Raw genomic sequence first — 15346 nt, forward strand, 5'->3', positions numbered from 1 at the left:
TTTGAAAATATTAATAGAATATTAATAATATTATTTATTAAGGGTAATATCGTATTTTTATATTATTTATTTGATTGATGTGAGATAAATAATTACGAATTTGATTGATGTGAGATAAATGATTAATAATATGATTGATCGAGATAAATAATACTTGTACAGAACAAGTGGTAAAATAGGACTATTTATATTAGTACTGAGAAGTACTCGAGACAAACGGTGCCTAAGGTTATCATACCCTCGTGTTTTCAAAAATCGAACATATTTTAACTTAGAGATGACAATGAAGCGAGTCTTGATCCAAAACTCTACCACCTCATTTTTAGAAACCCCGGGCTCGTCTTCGTCCCAAAACATGACGGATCCCATGTAGGTTAGACCAGCAAATCCGTTAAGCATTATAAATATTTTAATTCTAGTGAATACCTGATAAGAAAAATCCAAAAATTAATACATCTATCAAAATCAAATAAAATCATAACATTTAAATAATAAGTCTGAAACAAGGACGATAATATTGGAAATTAAGTTCAGGGACTATTTAATATAATATAAAATATAAATATATTATTATTAATATATATAGACACACATATATACGAGATGATCGCATGATCATCTCGTTTAATCTGACAAGTTTTTAAATTTATCTCATATGGTGTGATGTCCACGAGATGATGACGTTATCATCTCGTGTAAAAAGTGCACAGCATCAAGTGCTGTGTTTTCAACACAGTAGAAGATCCAAATCCATCTTCATCTTTCTCACCTCACCATCGAGCGTTTTATCAGTCATTTTAATTTGTTACATGTGCCCATACATCTAGAGGTGGTCGGTACGGTGTACCGTACCAAAATTTCGGATACCGGATACCGTATCGAAAATACTGGTACGAGAAAAATGATACCGTTATCGTACCGAATTTTCGGTATACAATAATTACAAGGTCAGTGATCACCAATACTAAACAAATCACTCAAGACAGTCAAAGAGACCAGGAAAGACATATACAAAACAAATTCATCAAGACAATAAACACCAACCGCAACATGTGTTTGGAGATCCAAGATATCAGTGAACACCAATAAACTTCAACCGCAACATGTGCGACTTCTTCATCCGCTATCTTTGCAACAATGTCCGAGGTCCTGTGATTTCTGAATTCTGTCAGCTTTTTAACAAGTCGAGGCATATCATCTAGTCCTCTAGCTAGCTATAAGGTTAGGCGACATAAATAAGACTTCTCAACAGTTTAAATTCTCAACTATAAGTCGAGTTGCTTCACTGAACTTTGATTTGAATTATTCCAACATGATGAGTTCAAACAGAAGTTAAATTCTTTATTTTGGTACGGTATCGATATATATAATTTTTTACCAAAAAATACCTTATATTTTTTAAAAAATTAACTTTATTATTTAAAAATATTATATATATATATATATATATATATATATATATATTATTTGGTATTTCGGCATATATCGAAAATTTCAAATTTCATACAGTCACCGTACCTAATATTTCGGTATCGGTACCATACCGTCCCGAAAATTTCGGTATACCAAAAATTTCGATAAATTCGATATATTTCGGTACGGTAACATCGATATACCAAAAATTCGGTATTTTTCACTACTCCTACTAATACATCCTTGTCCACAAGAATATCCCTCGCACCCACACACCCCTACTTACCAATAAAATATATTAAACCAGTTGCTAGCATAAATTGATTCGCTATAATATTAAAAAAAATCGTTATATTAATATATTACAATGTCACATATCCAAGATATATTTATATGTACTAGTTTTATAAACACAAAAACTCTTATAAGATTATCTCACAAATTATTTTTATGAGACAAATCTCTAATTCAACTCATAAAAATTATTACTTGTATGTCAAAACTATTAATTTTCATTGCAAATATGGATTAAATCAATCCATTTCACATACATAAATCTGTCATAACTTCTTATATATAAAAACTAACGATATTAACCAAGCATTGGATAATATAGTTTTGAGACATTTTTTTAAAAAAATTCCTACACTTTCTTAAACTTTATATTTTACTCTTGGTAGTATTTAATATTTTTTGATATCGTGTTTATTAAAATTATATACATGATAAATTTAAATAATTTCCTTTTATTCCACGACAAAAAAAAAAATGCATGGAGGCCTAAATAGCCATCAACAAAAAAGGACGACTCCTTGAAAGCAACAGATGAAACACTCTACGGCTGAATAAATCCAATATGAGAAGTCCAAATCTTAGAGCCCACATCCATCTCCACCATCATTAAACACTGTTATATTTCCTAAATTTCAGACAAGAATTTTCTCTCAGTTCCAAAAATATGGAAGCCCCAGATCAAAAAACAAAATCCCAGGAGAAAAAGAGAAGCAAAAACGATAGGAGATTTAGTGACGAGCAAATAAAATCTCTGGAATCCATTTTCGATCAAGAGACTAAGCTCGAATCGAGGAAGAAACTGCAGCTAGCTAGAGATCTCGGGCTGCAGCCACGCCAAGTTGCCATTTGGTTTCAGAACAGAAGGGCTCGATGGAAGGCAAGGCAAATAGAGCAAGAGTTTAAAGTGCTCAAAGTGAATTATGATAATATGTGTTTGCAGTTTGATCACTTGAAGAAGGAGAACGAGTCTTTGCAAAGGCAGGTATATAATTTCCAAGTATTCTGCTCTTGTTTCTTTCAATATGTTCTGATATTACAGCACGGTAGGATAGTCTCTCTTTCCTCGAAAGACAGGACGGAAAAAACCCTCAAAAGTTAATCTATGTCGATTATGGAAAACAGTTGCAGGAGCTAAGTGACGTCGAAAAGAATATGGATGAGGATGATTTGAGTGATCACCGAGACAGAGGATTCAAAGCAAATATTCCCGACGGGGAAAAAATCAGTAAACCCTTCGGAAAAATAGAAGATAAAGGAGAAGAATTAGTAAGCTGGGGTGAAGATGAAGAAGCAGAGATCAGTCGCTTAGCTTCACCTCAAACATGGAACAATATATGCTCCGACGGTCTATTCGAGCAGTCTCTGGAAAGTACTCAAAACTGGTGGGAGAATGAGTAGAGAAACCAAATTATGGGAAGATATAGTTCGATTGTTAAATAATATTTCATCACTCAAAAAGTTACAAACGCTGGTTTTGCACTTTGTGTTGGCGTTATTTTTCATTAAATCTCGTTGTAGCTAGTTCCTGGAACTGTAGTGTGCTTCAGCTGTTACTTTGGCCTTTAAGAATATAAAAATGCCCATCCAGCAGTGGCATTCTGATTCTTTTCACGATGTTTCGTATTTTGGGGAAAAAGAAAAGGCAAGAAAAGAACATTTTCTGGAGGATTTGAAGCTGAGACATAGCTTAGCGTACAAAGAATCCAGTGACATCAACTTATGGTAACACCAGACACAAATTACTAGTATAAAAATCAAAGGACAAAACATCAATTTCTATTCAGTTACATTGGGTACAACAATTTTGGTTCCTTATGTATTCGAATATCAAAATTAATCATCCCTCTATTGATCACCAATACTTCATTTTAGTCCACTTACACGTGATCAAATTTAATTCCTCATTAAAAAAATATCTTGTCATTATAACAAAGGATAAAGCCAGAATAAATTCCAAATTCATTTCAAGAAAACGTAATGGTTGCAGGTGACAGAAGGGTGGGGTTTATGTTTAATGGAAATGTGCCTAATGTATGTGATATAATTAGTGGCAGAAACAAGACGCAAAAAGAGAATGATCTTGATCCAAGCAAGCCTTCTACTTGATCTTCTTCTTTGGCCTCAATTGCACAGAAAGAAGCACAATATAACAAACATGAAAAATGGGGGGAATAAAAGTGTAAAAAGAAAGTGGCAAGATTATATCACAGATATAAACCTGGTTGCTACGTCCACACTTCTTTTTCCTGCAATGGACAGCACGAGGGAGCAGGCTGGCTCAACACCTGCGTGTGAAACATTAGATACCGTCCAGAGGTTAGATCAAAATTGAACTTTAAATGATAATCATGTGCAGATGTTATGCATGACACTAGTGATCCCCATTAAGAAATTTCTCAATACAATCGAGAAATGACTTCCACGCTCTTTCCTTGCATAATTATCCACATCCAAAAGAAGGGTGCGTGCACACATTCAAAAGTTTAATGGGGTGATTCGGAGGAGAGGGGGATAATCGCCCTTCCTCCTCCATTGGCATTAAAATTCAATTCTTTTATTCTTGAATGAGAGGACCAGCCACATAAATTTGAACATCGACCTCAACAAAAACCATTGACGGGGGCTTTCGGGGGATTGAAATCTCTACAACTTCGCACAGTATATATCACATCATACAAATCAAATGCATCAAGAATAAATAAATTACGTTTAAGAAAAAATTATGCCACTTACTTGGGGCAAATCAGTTTGTCATACTTCCTAGCCAATGCCATAAGAGAAGGCTCGATAATTACTCACCTATGCCTCAGAACCAAATTCAGAGTTGACTCTACGAATTCATTGAACATAAACTAACCATGTAAATGTAATGACCAATCACCAATTAGAACAAAAGAAAGAACCTTTCTGATTGCTATAATCAGCAAGGGTTCGTCCATCCTCCAGCTGCCTTCAGGTTAAAATCAGACGCCGCTAATCCGTTCCGGCGGGATTCCTATAAATCAGGGAAGAAAAACACAAAATCATACAGCAACAAACGAATCATTTTCTCCCTATCTTCGAACTAAAACAGCGAAAAACGTAGAATCCAATCGGCGGGATTCCTATAAATCAGGGAAGAAAAACACAAAATCATACAGCTTTAAAAAACAAAGGAATCATTTTCTCCCCATCTTCGAACTAAAACAGCGAAACTGAAAACCTAGAATCCAATTATCATAAAAATATTTTTTAAAAAATCCCACCTTCCTTGTCCTGAATCCTGGCCTTCACATTGTCAATAGTGCCGCTCGATTCGACCTCGAGGGTTATGGTTTTGCCCGTTAGATTTTTCACGAAAATCTGCACTTTTTTTTAATGGTTCAGTCTCAGCTGCGGCCAAGTCGACTGTTGACATATGAATAGAATTCGGGGTTTTAGATCTACTCGGTTCATACGACATCTCAACAACTAAGGATAATTTAGGGAAAAGCGAGTCCTTCGGGACTTATTTAAAAAAAAGGATTGAGATATCAATTTATGTAAATATCTCTGTATTTTAAGTTTAAAATTGATTAACCCTTCTTCACTCCTCTAAACTTCTTCATTTTACTTTCCACCCTACGCAGCAGTCGACTTCACTCGTTTTCCCGTCGACTAAATCCGTGCTTGTGAATCGACGAAACACTTCTTCAATTATTTTTTTTGCAACGCATCCGAGAAGTGGCTGACCAAAATATGGTATGTTTACTTTTTTTCTGATATTTGATTCTTTGTGCGTGTGTTGAGAAAGAAATGGTAGAACCGTCGTGTTGAGGAAGAAAAGGTGCGTGTTTTGAGACGTTGAGGGCGTTGGTCGACCAACCCTCGCTTGGTCGACCAAGAAGGCCTGGTCGACGAAGAAGTTGTGGCCGACCAAACGTTGGGTTGGTCGACCAAGAGTAGGTTTGTCGACCAAGCGTGGGTTGGTCGACCAATTTGTGACAGGTATATTTGCCGAGAAAACTAGGCAGGGATGCAATTTTTCGCTGCAAGCTGACCCTCGAATCAAGATATAAAGAGGTTTCGGAGAAGATTTTTCACTACCTCAACAATGACGAGAGAGCCCTTTTTTTGGAGCAGTCTCCTTTTGGTAATTTAGTTAGGTATCATAGAGATTTAAATATTTCTAGTCAAATTATGTGGTATTTGATGAGTAATCAGATAGTTGACACGGGTAGTGATGAGTTTTGGATGGTGGTGCTCAAGAGGCCGGTTAGATTTTTTTGTTAGAGTATTGTTTAATAACCGGCCTCGATTGCGGTACAGAGCCTGTAGATGTATCAGAGGGAGGTGTCTTTGGCTCCAGACACTTTGGCGGTAAGTCTGAGATTGTTTTGAGTGAATTGGAGGCAAAGATGAGTGTTCAAGTGCAGAATGAGACTGGTGTAGACGTGGAGAAGTTAAAGATGGCTAGTCTTTACTTATGTTGTTTTGTGTTCGGTGAGGGGACTAGGAAAAAAACGAATAAGATCGACCCTAAATACCTGAGGCTTATAGATGATTTGGATAGGTTTAAAAGCTATCCGTGGGGTAGAGTAGCCTTTCGTGATGCGGTCCGATGTTTGAAGAAGGACCTTTTAGGGCGATATAATTACCTCACCGAGGCACATGGTCGGAAAGAAGTTGATGGCAGCTTCCTTGTCGGTGGTTTTGTGCTGCCTCTGCAGGTATATTAATTTTTGAATGTTAAAACTGGATTTGTTATATTTATTTCTCCTAATAACATTGTTCTAAATTTATGTTACAGATCCTCGCTTATGAATATTATCCGAGCGTGGCACAAAAGTTTGTAAGGAAAAGAGATGTGGACGGTTTGATGTTACCCAGAATGTTTCAGTGGGTGACTAACACGTGGCCGTCAAACCGTGCCCCAACTGCTGTTGATGTCACTGCAGCCTTTGGTAATTCTGCTATAGATGTAACTAATATGAATTGATTTGATATAATAAATATGTACTTAATTTTTAATTAATCTGATACGTTATTAATTAAATGTAGGATTGTCTTGGATGTTTGACTCCTACTCCCGAGGAGCTCGTTTCAGCGTATTATACGACCGGGAATTTTGTTGATTCTGCGCCCGATGCGGTCACCACTCGGGTACTCGAGCTTTGGAGACAGGGTCAGATAGTCATATGTAGCGAGCACCCTCTGGAGTCTCCCTCAGTCCAGCACATGCATCCCGCACATTCACCTCCCTCTGTCCAGCACACGCCTTCTGCACATGTATCTCCTGACGTTTCCGGCACCCGTTCTGGTGATCTCAATAGATCTAGCTCTAGCACCAGTTCTCCTATGCGTACGAGTCCTAGAGTCCACTTTGGACTCAATCCTTCCCGCCGCCCATCACCCTTGGAGCATCATTTCGAGCGGCGATTGACTGCGTTGGAGGATTCCATTATGTCCATGCATGTTAAGATGTCAGCAGAATTTATATAGACCAGAGCGTCTATCAGGAGTATAAATCAAGCTCTAGTTGACTTGAAATCGAGTTTCAATCTTGGTCTCGATGAGTTGAGATTGATTTTGACTAAACAGATTAGAGCTGGTTTTGCTGAGATGAGGTCTAACATGCCAGTGCAGCAGGAGAGAGATTATAGCATAGCCTATACCAGAGGGCGGAAGAGGAAAGCATCCGAGGCAGATTTTGGTGAGTTAATTTTATTAATTATATTTATGTTTATGTAATATAATGATTTAGTACAATTCTCATAATTATTTTAATTTGTTTAATGTACGCTTTTAGGGTTGGATGATATTCTGACCAGGGAAATTGGCAGTACTAGCCAAACACTACATATATTTGAGCCTAACCTTCCGGTCATTATAGAGCAGTTCTCAGAAGGTGAGTTAATGCACTTTTTTGATTTGATATTTTTGTATAGTATATTAAACAACAAACTTTTTATTTTTAGATATTCAAGTTACTCCGGATTCGCGTAAGTCAGGTGGCGAGGCGACCACGTCGAGAGGTCATTACACTAAACCTTGTCTATTCATATTTGCATTAAAGTTCTTGTTATTTTAATTTGTTGAATGTACGCTGTTAGGTGTGGCTGATAATATGGGTAAGGAAATTGGCAGTAGTAGCCAAACCCAACAGATATTTGAGCATAACCTTCAAGGCATTCCAGAGGAGTCCGCAGGAGGTGAGGTAATGCACATTTTTTATATTTATATTTATGTATAGTATATTAAACAATATACTTTATGTTTTTAGATATAAAAGTGACTCCAGATGCGCATATGTCAGGAGGCGAGGCGATCACGTCGAGAGGTTATTAAACTATACCTTGTATATTGTTCATATTTGCATTAAAGTTGTTACAATTGATCATTTTATAGATGAAGGTGTGAGGCCACTTGCGGAGACCGTGACACTGAAGGTAAACAACTCGCTTGCGCGAGTTAGGGCATCGATGCTCGACCGTTCGCCTAGTAGGATTCGAGGTTTTTACGCCGAATATGAGAAGTCTTTCTACGGACCCATGGCGATCGCAAACTCGCGTGTCACTTTCTCTGTAAGCTTTTAAATAAATCTTTTATAAGTTTAAATTTGTAGAGAATTTCTTTTAAAACATTGAAAACTTTTTGTTATGTTGAATTCAGCACTTCGGCGAAGCTCTCCGTGGATTGCTTGGGATGCAGATCCGACATCCTGAAGTGATGTCGGCAGATGATTCGTTGATGGACGGACATTTCTACGGTGCGATTTCAGTTTTGGCCGAAGATAAAGATATCGATTTCAAAATAAATCTGGCACGGATTGTGAGCAAAGTCAAAGGTAGTGATCCAGAATGGCCGTGTCTCTCGTGGGAAAAGGCACGAAGAATTCTCATCCCTGTCTACACAGATCGGCGCTGGTTTTTGCTAAAACTCGTGACAGGGGTGAATAAGTGCATTATATATGACTTGCTGCGAAGGCACGATCCCAAATTCAAAGATTTGAATGAAGAAATAGAGCCTATACTTATAAACGCCGCTCGTCTGCTATCCACTGTTGGGAACAACCCACACCCCGAGAGGCCATGGAATATAAAATTACATGATGAATTCCGTGCCAAGATTATACAGTGCGTTGTCAACTTTCCATTTAAAATATAATAACTTCATTATTATTTTTTTTAATGTTACAATAAATATTAACTTCTCATTTTTTTTTCTTTTTCACAGTGAAGATTTTGGTCGACCGCTAGATTTTTTGGTCGACCACGCTAGCTTTTTGGTCGACCATTAGCTTTTTTGGTCGACCACCACTGTCCTTTTGGTCGACCAATGTGCTTTAGGTTTTAGGGCTTAGGGTTTTAAGAGTTTAGGGTTTACGGTTTAGGGTTTAGACCTGTTAATTCACGATTTAAATTATGTGTTTTAAATTACAATCTCAGTATTTTGTTACATTTTAAAAAATATGATTATGTTATATGAACCGTTTAATCACAATCGAACCATTTTGTTATATTTTAAAAAATATGAATCGCAATTTCACGATTATGTTATATATAATAATTGAAATGTGTCACGATCTCACAAACATGTTACATTTAAAAAACCAAATGAATCGTAATTTCAGGATTACGTTATGTGTTTTAAATTACATATGAATCACAGAATCACAATCTCAATATTTTGTTAAATATGATTATGTTATATGAACCGTGGAATCACAATCGAACTATTTTATTATATTTAAAAAAATATGAATCGCAATTTCACGATTATGTTATATGTAATAATTGAAATGTGTCACGATCTCACAAACATGTTACATTTAAAAAACCAAATGAATCGTAATTTCAGGATTATGTTATGTGTTTTAAATTATATATGAATCACAGAATTACAATCTCAGTATTTTGTTAAATATGATTATGTTATATGAACCATGGAATCACAATCGAACTATTTTGTTATATTTTAAAAAATATGAATCTCAATTTCACGATTATGTTATATGTAATAATTGAAATGTGTCACAATCTCACAAACATGTTACATTTAAAAAACCAAATGAACCGTAATTTCAGGATTATGTTATATGTTTTAAATTACATGTTAATAACAAAATCACAACAAAAATATGAATATGAATCGTAATTACATGTGAATCACGGAATCATAATATTACAACTTTCCTAATTTCGACAATTATTAATATATATACAAAAAAAAATAATGGTCGACCATCAAGCTCAAGGTTGACCATTAGTTTTTTTTGGTCGACCACTCTAGCTTCGTGGTCGACCAAAAAAAACTAATGGTCGACGATTAGCTTGATGGTCGACCATGAACCTAATGGTCGACCATGAGCTTGATGGTCGACCATCATTAGCCTTTTGGTCGACCACTCTAGCTTCGTGGTCGACCAAAACAAAACTAATGGTCAACCATTAGCTTGATGGTCGACCATGAGCCTAATGGTCGACCATCAAGCTGACGGTCGACCATCAAGCTCATGGTCGACCATTAGTTTTTTTTGGTCGATCATTAGTACAATTTTGGTCCACCCTCAGGCTATCTCTTGCTGAATTCACCGATTGAAGGAACTCTGTTTTGTTTTCTTCTGCCAACTCTCTTCTCTAACAAAGGAGGCAACACGAATGGAAAATTAATGTTGCGTGGCCATTCATTTTCTTTCGGAACGGGATACACAGTCTCTGAGTAAGCCATGCACCATGACATTGTAGAATAGTACTCTGAACACATATCATATAAATCAATCTTGGCTAACCCACTGGCTGCGATGGCATGAGCACATGAGATTCTATCAATATCAAAAACTCGACATGTGCATCTTTTTGATTCCAGGTCCACTATGGCCGAATGTCCACGACTCCTAACATCAAACTCTAAACGTCCTAATTCAAAAACTTTCATTCCCTGGGCATCTGTGAACCTGCTACGAAGAATTCCCTCGATCGTAGGGGTCATATTACTGTTACTTGCAATTGATGTGTGGCGATATCGGGCAAACCAAGATGAGGTCAGTTTCTGCAAAGAATCTAAGAGTGCAATGATTGGCAGCTTCCTTTCTTCAAGTAGTCTAGCATTGATCGACTCAACCCCGTTTGTCGTCATGATATTGTAACGGGTCTTTGGACAATATGCTCGAGTCCATCTATCAAGTGAGTCTCTCTCGTCCAAATATTGCGCTGCCTCAGGATATCTATTCCTAAATTCATTGTATGCAATATCAAACTCGATACCCTTATAAATTTTTGCAATGCGCAAAAACATTTCGGCTGCACCCTTTTTTTTGCATCTAGTTTTCATGTTTTGAGATAAATGCCACTTACAATGACCATGATGTGCATTCCTATACGCATTCCTATATACAGTAGAAACCGCATTAATGATTCCTTGATGCCTGTCTGAAATTATCACCAATTCATGCTCGTCTGGTACTACTTCTAACAACTTCGTTAAAAACCAACTACACGAAGAAGTACACTCGACATCTACGATTCCCCACGCCAAAGGATATTGGTGATAATTTCCATCTTGTGCCGATGTCACCAGTAAAACACCATTATACTTGCCCTTCAACCACGTACCATCAATTGATACAAATTTTCGCATACTTCGATATCCTCTAACGCATGCACCAAAAGCAAGAAACATATACTTGAATCGATTTTCCTCGTCGACAAATATGTCTGTTATGCTTCCTCGATTCATCTGCTCAACCATGTGCAAATAACAAGTCAATTTAGTAAAACTCTGCGTAGGATTACCTTTCAACATATTGTCTGCTAGTTCTTTCCCTTTCCAAGCCTTGTAGTATGATATATCAGCATTCATACTATTGCGCATCATCGACATCACTGCTTTCAGTACAATTGGCACTGGATGACCTTGGAAATTATCCACCAACATATCACGAACAACAGCAGAACTCGCTCCACGGATTCTCTTTCGTCTCCCTGTCAAACCACATGTGTGTGTGTTGCAATATGTCCGGACAGAGAATGCATGTGAATCATTCTTAATCTTTGAGGTCCAGATTCTCCACTTACAATCAGACACTACACATTTTACGGCGTACACTTTTTGGCTACTTTTAACCGTCTCAAATTCAAAGCAAGCTTCCAAACTTATTCTAATTAGCTTTTTTTTCACCGCTTCTCAGTTTGAAAACTCTTGACCAACAAACAAGTTTGAACCATCCGTGAATGAAAATGTGTCATTATCAATATCCACATCCGCAACCAAATTTGCGTCATTAATTGCAACCACATTTGCCTCGACCTCATTTGCGTCATTACGTGCTTCATCACATAACTCGACTATGTTACTACAATCCACATGCATGGCATCCACATTATGTGCTTCGTCAAAAAAGTCACTGCTACTATTACGATCCACAGAAACAATATTCAAGTGAAAATATTCACCAAAATGCCTCTGTTCGTTAATATTGCAATTGTTTTCATCAATACCATATCCGTTCACATTATCAAAAGAATCAAAAGAAGCAACACGTTCAATTTCAACTTGAAGCACTGGCCTACTTCTCGGACAACCAAGATACAAATATGCTTTCAAATAATGGTCATTCTCTATATAAATTGGTTGAATGTTGCACGGCAAATCTAGAAGATAACTCAACCTCAAGTTGGCAGCGTCTTCCACTTTCCCAGCTCTATATAGTTCACTTTTTAAATTTTCAAAATAACAAATATCATCATCCACCGGAATAGCGACAAACTTTGCATTGGGCCCTGGATTCCATTTATATACCAGCCCCTCCGTCACTTCCCATTTCCCGTCGAAATGAACAACAATAACTGTTGGCATATCTACAAAATGCACCAACAAATATGATAATTAGAATGGGCAAAATTTTTTAATAACAAAAAAAAGGCAGCACATGCTCGACCAAAAATTTTATGGTCGACCAAGAAATTTTGTGGTCGACCAAGAAAATTTCTTGGTCGACCGCTATTATGTCGGTCGACCAAGATGAATACATCACGGTTGACCGACTTAATAAGAGTGTGGTCGACCAAGAAATTCACTAAACATGGTCGACCAATAAGATTTTGGTCGACCACGAAAAATTCTTCTTGATCGATCATCTTAATTTTGGTAGAACAAAATTCTTGATTTTTATTTTGGTCGATGAAGAAAACAATAAACGACAAGTATTATTGATCTTAATTTTGGTCGATGGGTTCAAAGAAAATGGAGAAAACTTACTGTGATTTCTCTTCAAATACAGACTACAGACTAATTGGTCTTCAAATACAGAAGAATGAGGCAAGATCGGGATCTGAGGAATGAAATTCAAATACAGAAGAATGAGGCAAGATCTGGATCTGAGGAATGAGCACAACAACAGGGAAATGTGGTCAATTTCGATTTAATGTAACGCGGAAGCAGCAGATGTGGTAGATGAGTTATTTAAATTTGGGAAGCCGATAATGGGGGAAAATGTGCGTGAAAAGAGAAGAAAGAGAAGATAACAATTAATTTAGGAAGTTATAATGTTAATTAAGGTTAAATGTACTAATCAAGAGTCAACTCCTTTTTTTTAAAAAAAAATCAGACTCCTTGTTTTTTTAAATTCTTCATGTATTAATCCTATTTTTTTAATTGTCCCAAAGAACTAATGGGTGGGTAAGCGCATTTTCATTGGCGTCAGAAGTTGTTCATTGGATGTTCAAATTATTATTATTTTTAATTCAAATTATTAATTTGGTATTTAAAAAATAAAATAATTAAAACATAATTTTAAAAAACTTTTACACATACTTAAATTTTAAAACATAATTTAAAAATATGATCACACATAATTAAATAGCTTTAAATTTTTTTTAAAAAAAATAAAAATTGTAAATAATAAAATGTAACAAATTATGAACTAAATACATTATTAACTGAATCGTTTACGAAGAAATTTTCTTGCAACTTCATATAACACTCATTTGAATGTCGCTAAAGTTTGATCGCTGATATCTTTCTTCGCGATAAGATTTTTTTGCTCTGTCTCCTTTCTTTCTTGTTCTCTCAACCTCATTTCCCGTTTTTTTTCTATATTTTGTTCAACTTTCGCAAAATACTTTCTTCTAGAATAATCTTCACATCCTCATTTTCATAGTATTGTGTATCTCATTCTTTTATTTCTTTGAGAAACCTATAACCTTTGGAGCTTTCGATCATTCTCCTCTCGTGGAATTTTTGAAGGCCTTCCTTCACATTGATCTAATGGTTTGCCCAATTCCCGCACTTCATCTCCTTCATCCATGATGGGTGTATTGGAGGGTGTGGAAAAAAGAGATGAAGATAATTTACCATCAAAATTCTTCAGTTTCTTCGTAGCATTCGTCGAAAATCCTTTGAATTTTTCAAATGATCATATCTTCCATTTTGGTTGATCTCTCAACACTAACCAAACTTTATCATCGGACCGTGGACTCCAATAATATTGCTCGAATATTGTTTGAGCTTATACATACTGATATATATATATATATATATATTCGAGCAATATTATTGGAGTATATATATATAGGAATTTGCTCAATTTCAATTATAAGAAATATTTCGAAATAAATATCTACATCTCAAATTTCGATCCTCTTTGGTTGAATGCTTCTAGTTCAGTTATTTTATTTTGGAGAGAGAACACTCGTTTCGCAATAACCATAAATGTTGTTGTAACGTACCATACTTTTAACTACTTAAAATTTGCGGAAAAATTAAAAAATTTCTTAAATAAAAGGCGAACCTTCAAAATTCGATAAAATAAACTGTTCATCCCCAAATATTGTTGCAACAAAAGATCTCAACTGAAGTTTACTAAAAGTACTTGTTTAAAACTCATAATCAATAACATGAAATCAAAGTATTTTGGACAGTTCATAAACTCTTAAAAACTGGGCGGTCCTCGAGTCTAGCCTCCTGCTCAGTCCAAGCCAGCTCCTTGGTCCCCACCTCCCGTCTCCTCAAATGCATCCTCACCTGCATCGATCAAGTCTAGTGAGTCTAAAGACTCAACACGTCTAAACTGAAAGTAACGAGTACTACGTAATAAAATCACATGCAACTTCAAAATAGAACGTACATACTTGAACATGAACGTGCATATAAAAGCTTGAACTTACATACATACATTGACGTGCCATAACATGAAACTTTTCTTAAACGTGCTTGCATACTTGTACATACATGAACATACATAAACTTCATCATTTTGCGTAGAGGCATGTTTCAAAGCAAGTGACCCATACATAAATACGCCTGATCAGACTTAACCACAGTACTGGGCTGACAGGGAAGATCCACTGCCACATACATGAGATCCCCGTTCATGCTTTAACGGGTGGATTGGTCCTTATTCATGCTTTAACGCTTTCCAATCCTGATCTAAACCCGTTCATGCTTTAACGGGGTGGATTGGTCCCTGGTCATGCTTTACCGCTTTCCAATCCCATACATAATTGGTTACAAGACATTTAGCATACCTCAAAAACTTGAAATATTTTCTTTGTACGTTAAACATACTTACTTGGCGTTGAGAGATTCGTTGGATCTCGCTTGGGGCTACTGATGCACATACTAACATGATTACATGCACTTAACTTTCATAGCTTAGACGTAGATACTCGTGCTCACCACC

General features: G+C 36.3%; 3 protein-coding genes and 1 long non-coding RNA gene across 5 annotated transcripts; 2 read left to right on the forward strand and 2 right to left on the reverse strand.

The window, feature by feature from the left end:
- The first annotated feature begins 2284 nt into the window (after positions 1–2284).
- LOC142533538 (homeobox-leucine zipper protein ATHB-12-like) lies at positions 2285–3318 on the forward strand. Its single transcript, XM_075640349.1, has 2 exons — positions 2285–2689; positions 2830–3318. The coding sequence occupies exons 1-2, from the start codon at positions 2372–2374 to the stop codon at positions 3103–3105; spliced, it is 594 nt and encodes a 197-aa protein (XP_075496464.1). The 5' UTR covers positions 2285–2371; the 3' UTR covers positions 3106–3318.
- A 273-nt stretch (positions 3319–3591) lies between these two features.
- Positions 3592–5158, reverse strand: LOC142533540 (uncharacterized). Of its 2 annotated transcripts, none has more exons than XR_012816766.1 (3): positions 4953–5158; positions 4441–4702; positions 3592–3992 (listed from the first exon to the last, which is right to left on the reverse strand). It is a non-coding gene; the product is annotated as an uncharacterized LOC142533540 (long non-coding RNA). The 2 variants fall into 2 exon arrangements; XR_012816767.1 differs by having other exon boundaries at positions 4441–4811.
- A 2780-nt stretch (positions 5159–7938) lies between these two features.
- On the forward strand, positions 7939–8965 carry LOC142532271 (uncharacterized). Its single transcript, XM_075638589.1, has 4 exons — positions 7939–8005; positions 8074–8249; positions 8338–8801; positions 8902–8965. Exons 1-4 carry the CDS (start codon positions 7939–7941, stop codon positions 8963–8965), a joined length of 771 nt encoding a protein of 256 aa, XP_075494704.1.
- Positions 8966–10239: 1274 nt separating this feature from the next.
- Positions 10240–11601, reverse strand: LOC142532272 (uncharacterized). The gene has a single exon (XM_075638590.1). It carries the CDS (start codon positions 11599–11601, stop codon positions 10240–10242), a length of 1362 nt encoding a protein of 453 aa, XP_075494705.1.
- Between the last annotated feature and the right edge of the window lie 3745 nt (positions 11602–15346).

This window comes from Primulina tabacum, chromosome 18 (assembly GCF_025594145.1).
Source record: "Primulina tabacum isolate GXHZ01 chromosome 18, ASM2559414v2, whole genome shotgun sequence".
Classification (NCBI taxonomy): domain Eukaryota; kingdom Viridiplantae; phylum Streptophyta; class Magnoliopsida; order Lamiales; family Gesneriaceae; genus Primulina; species Primulina tabacum.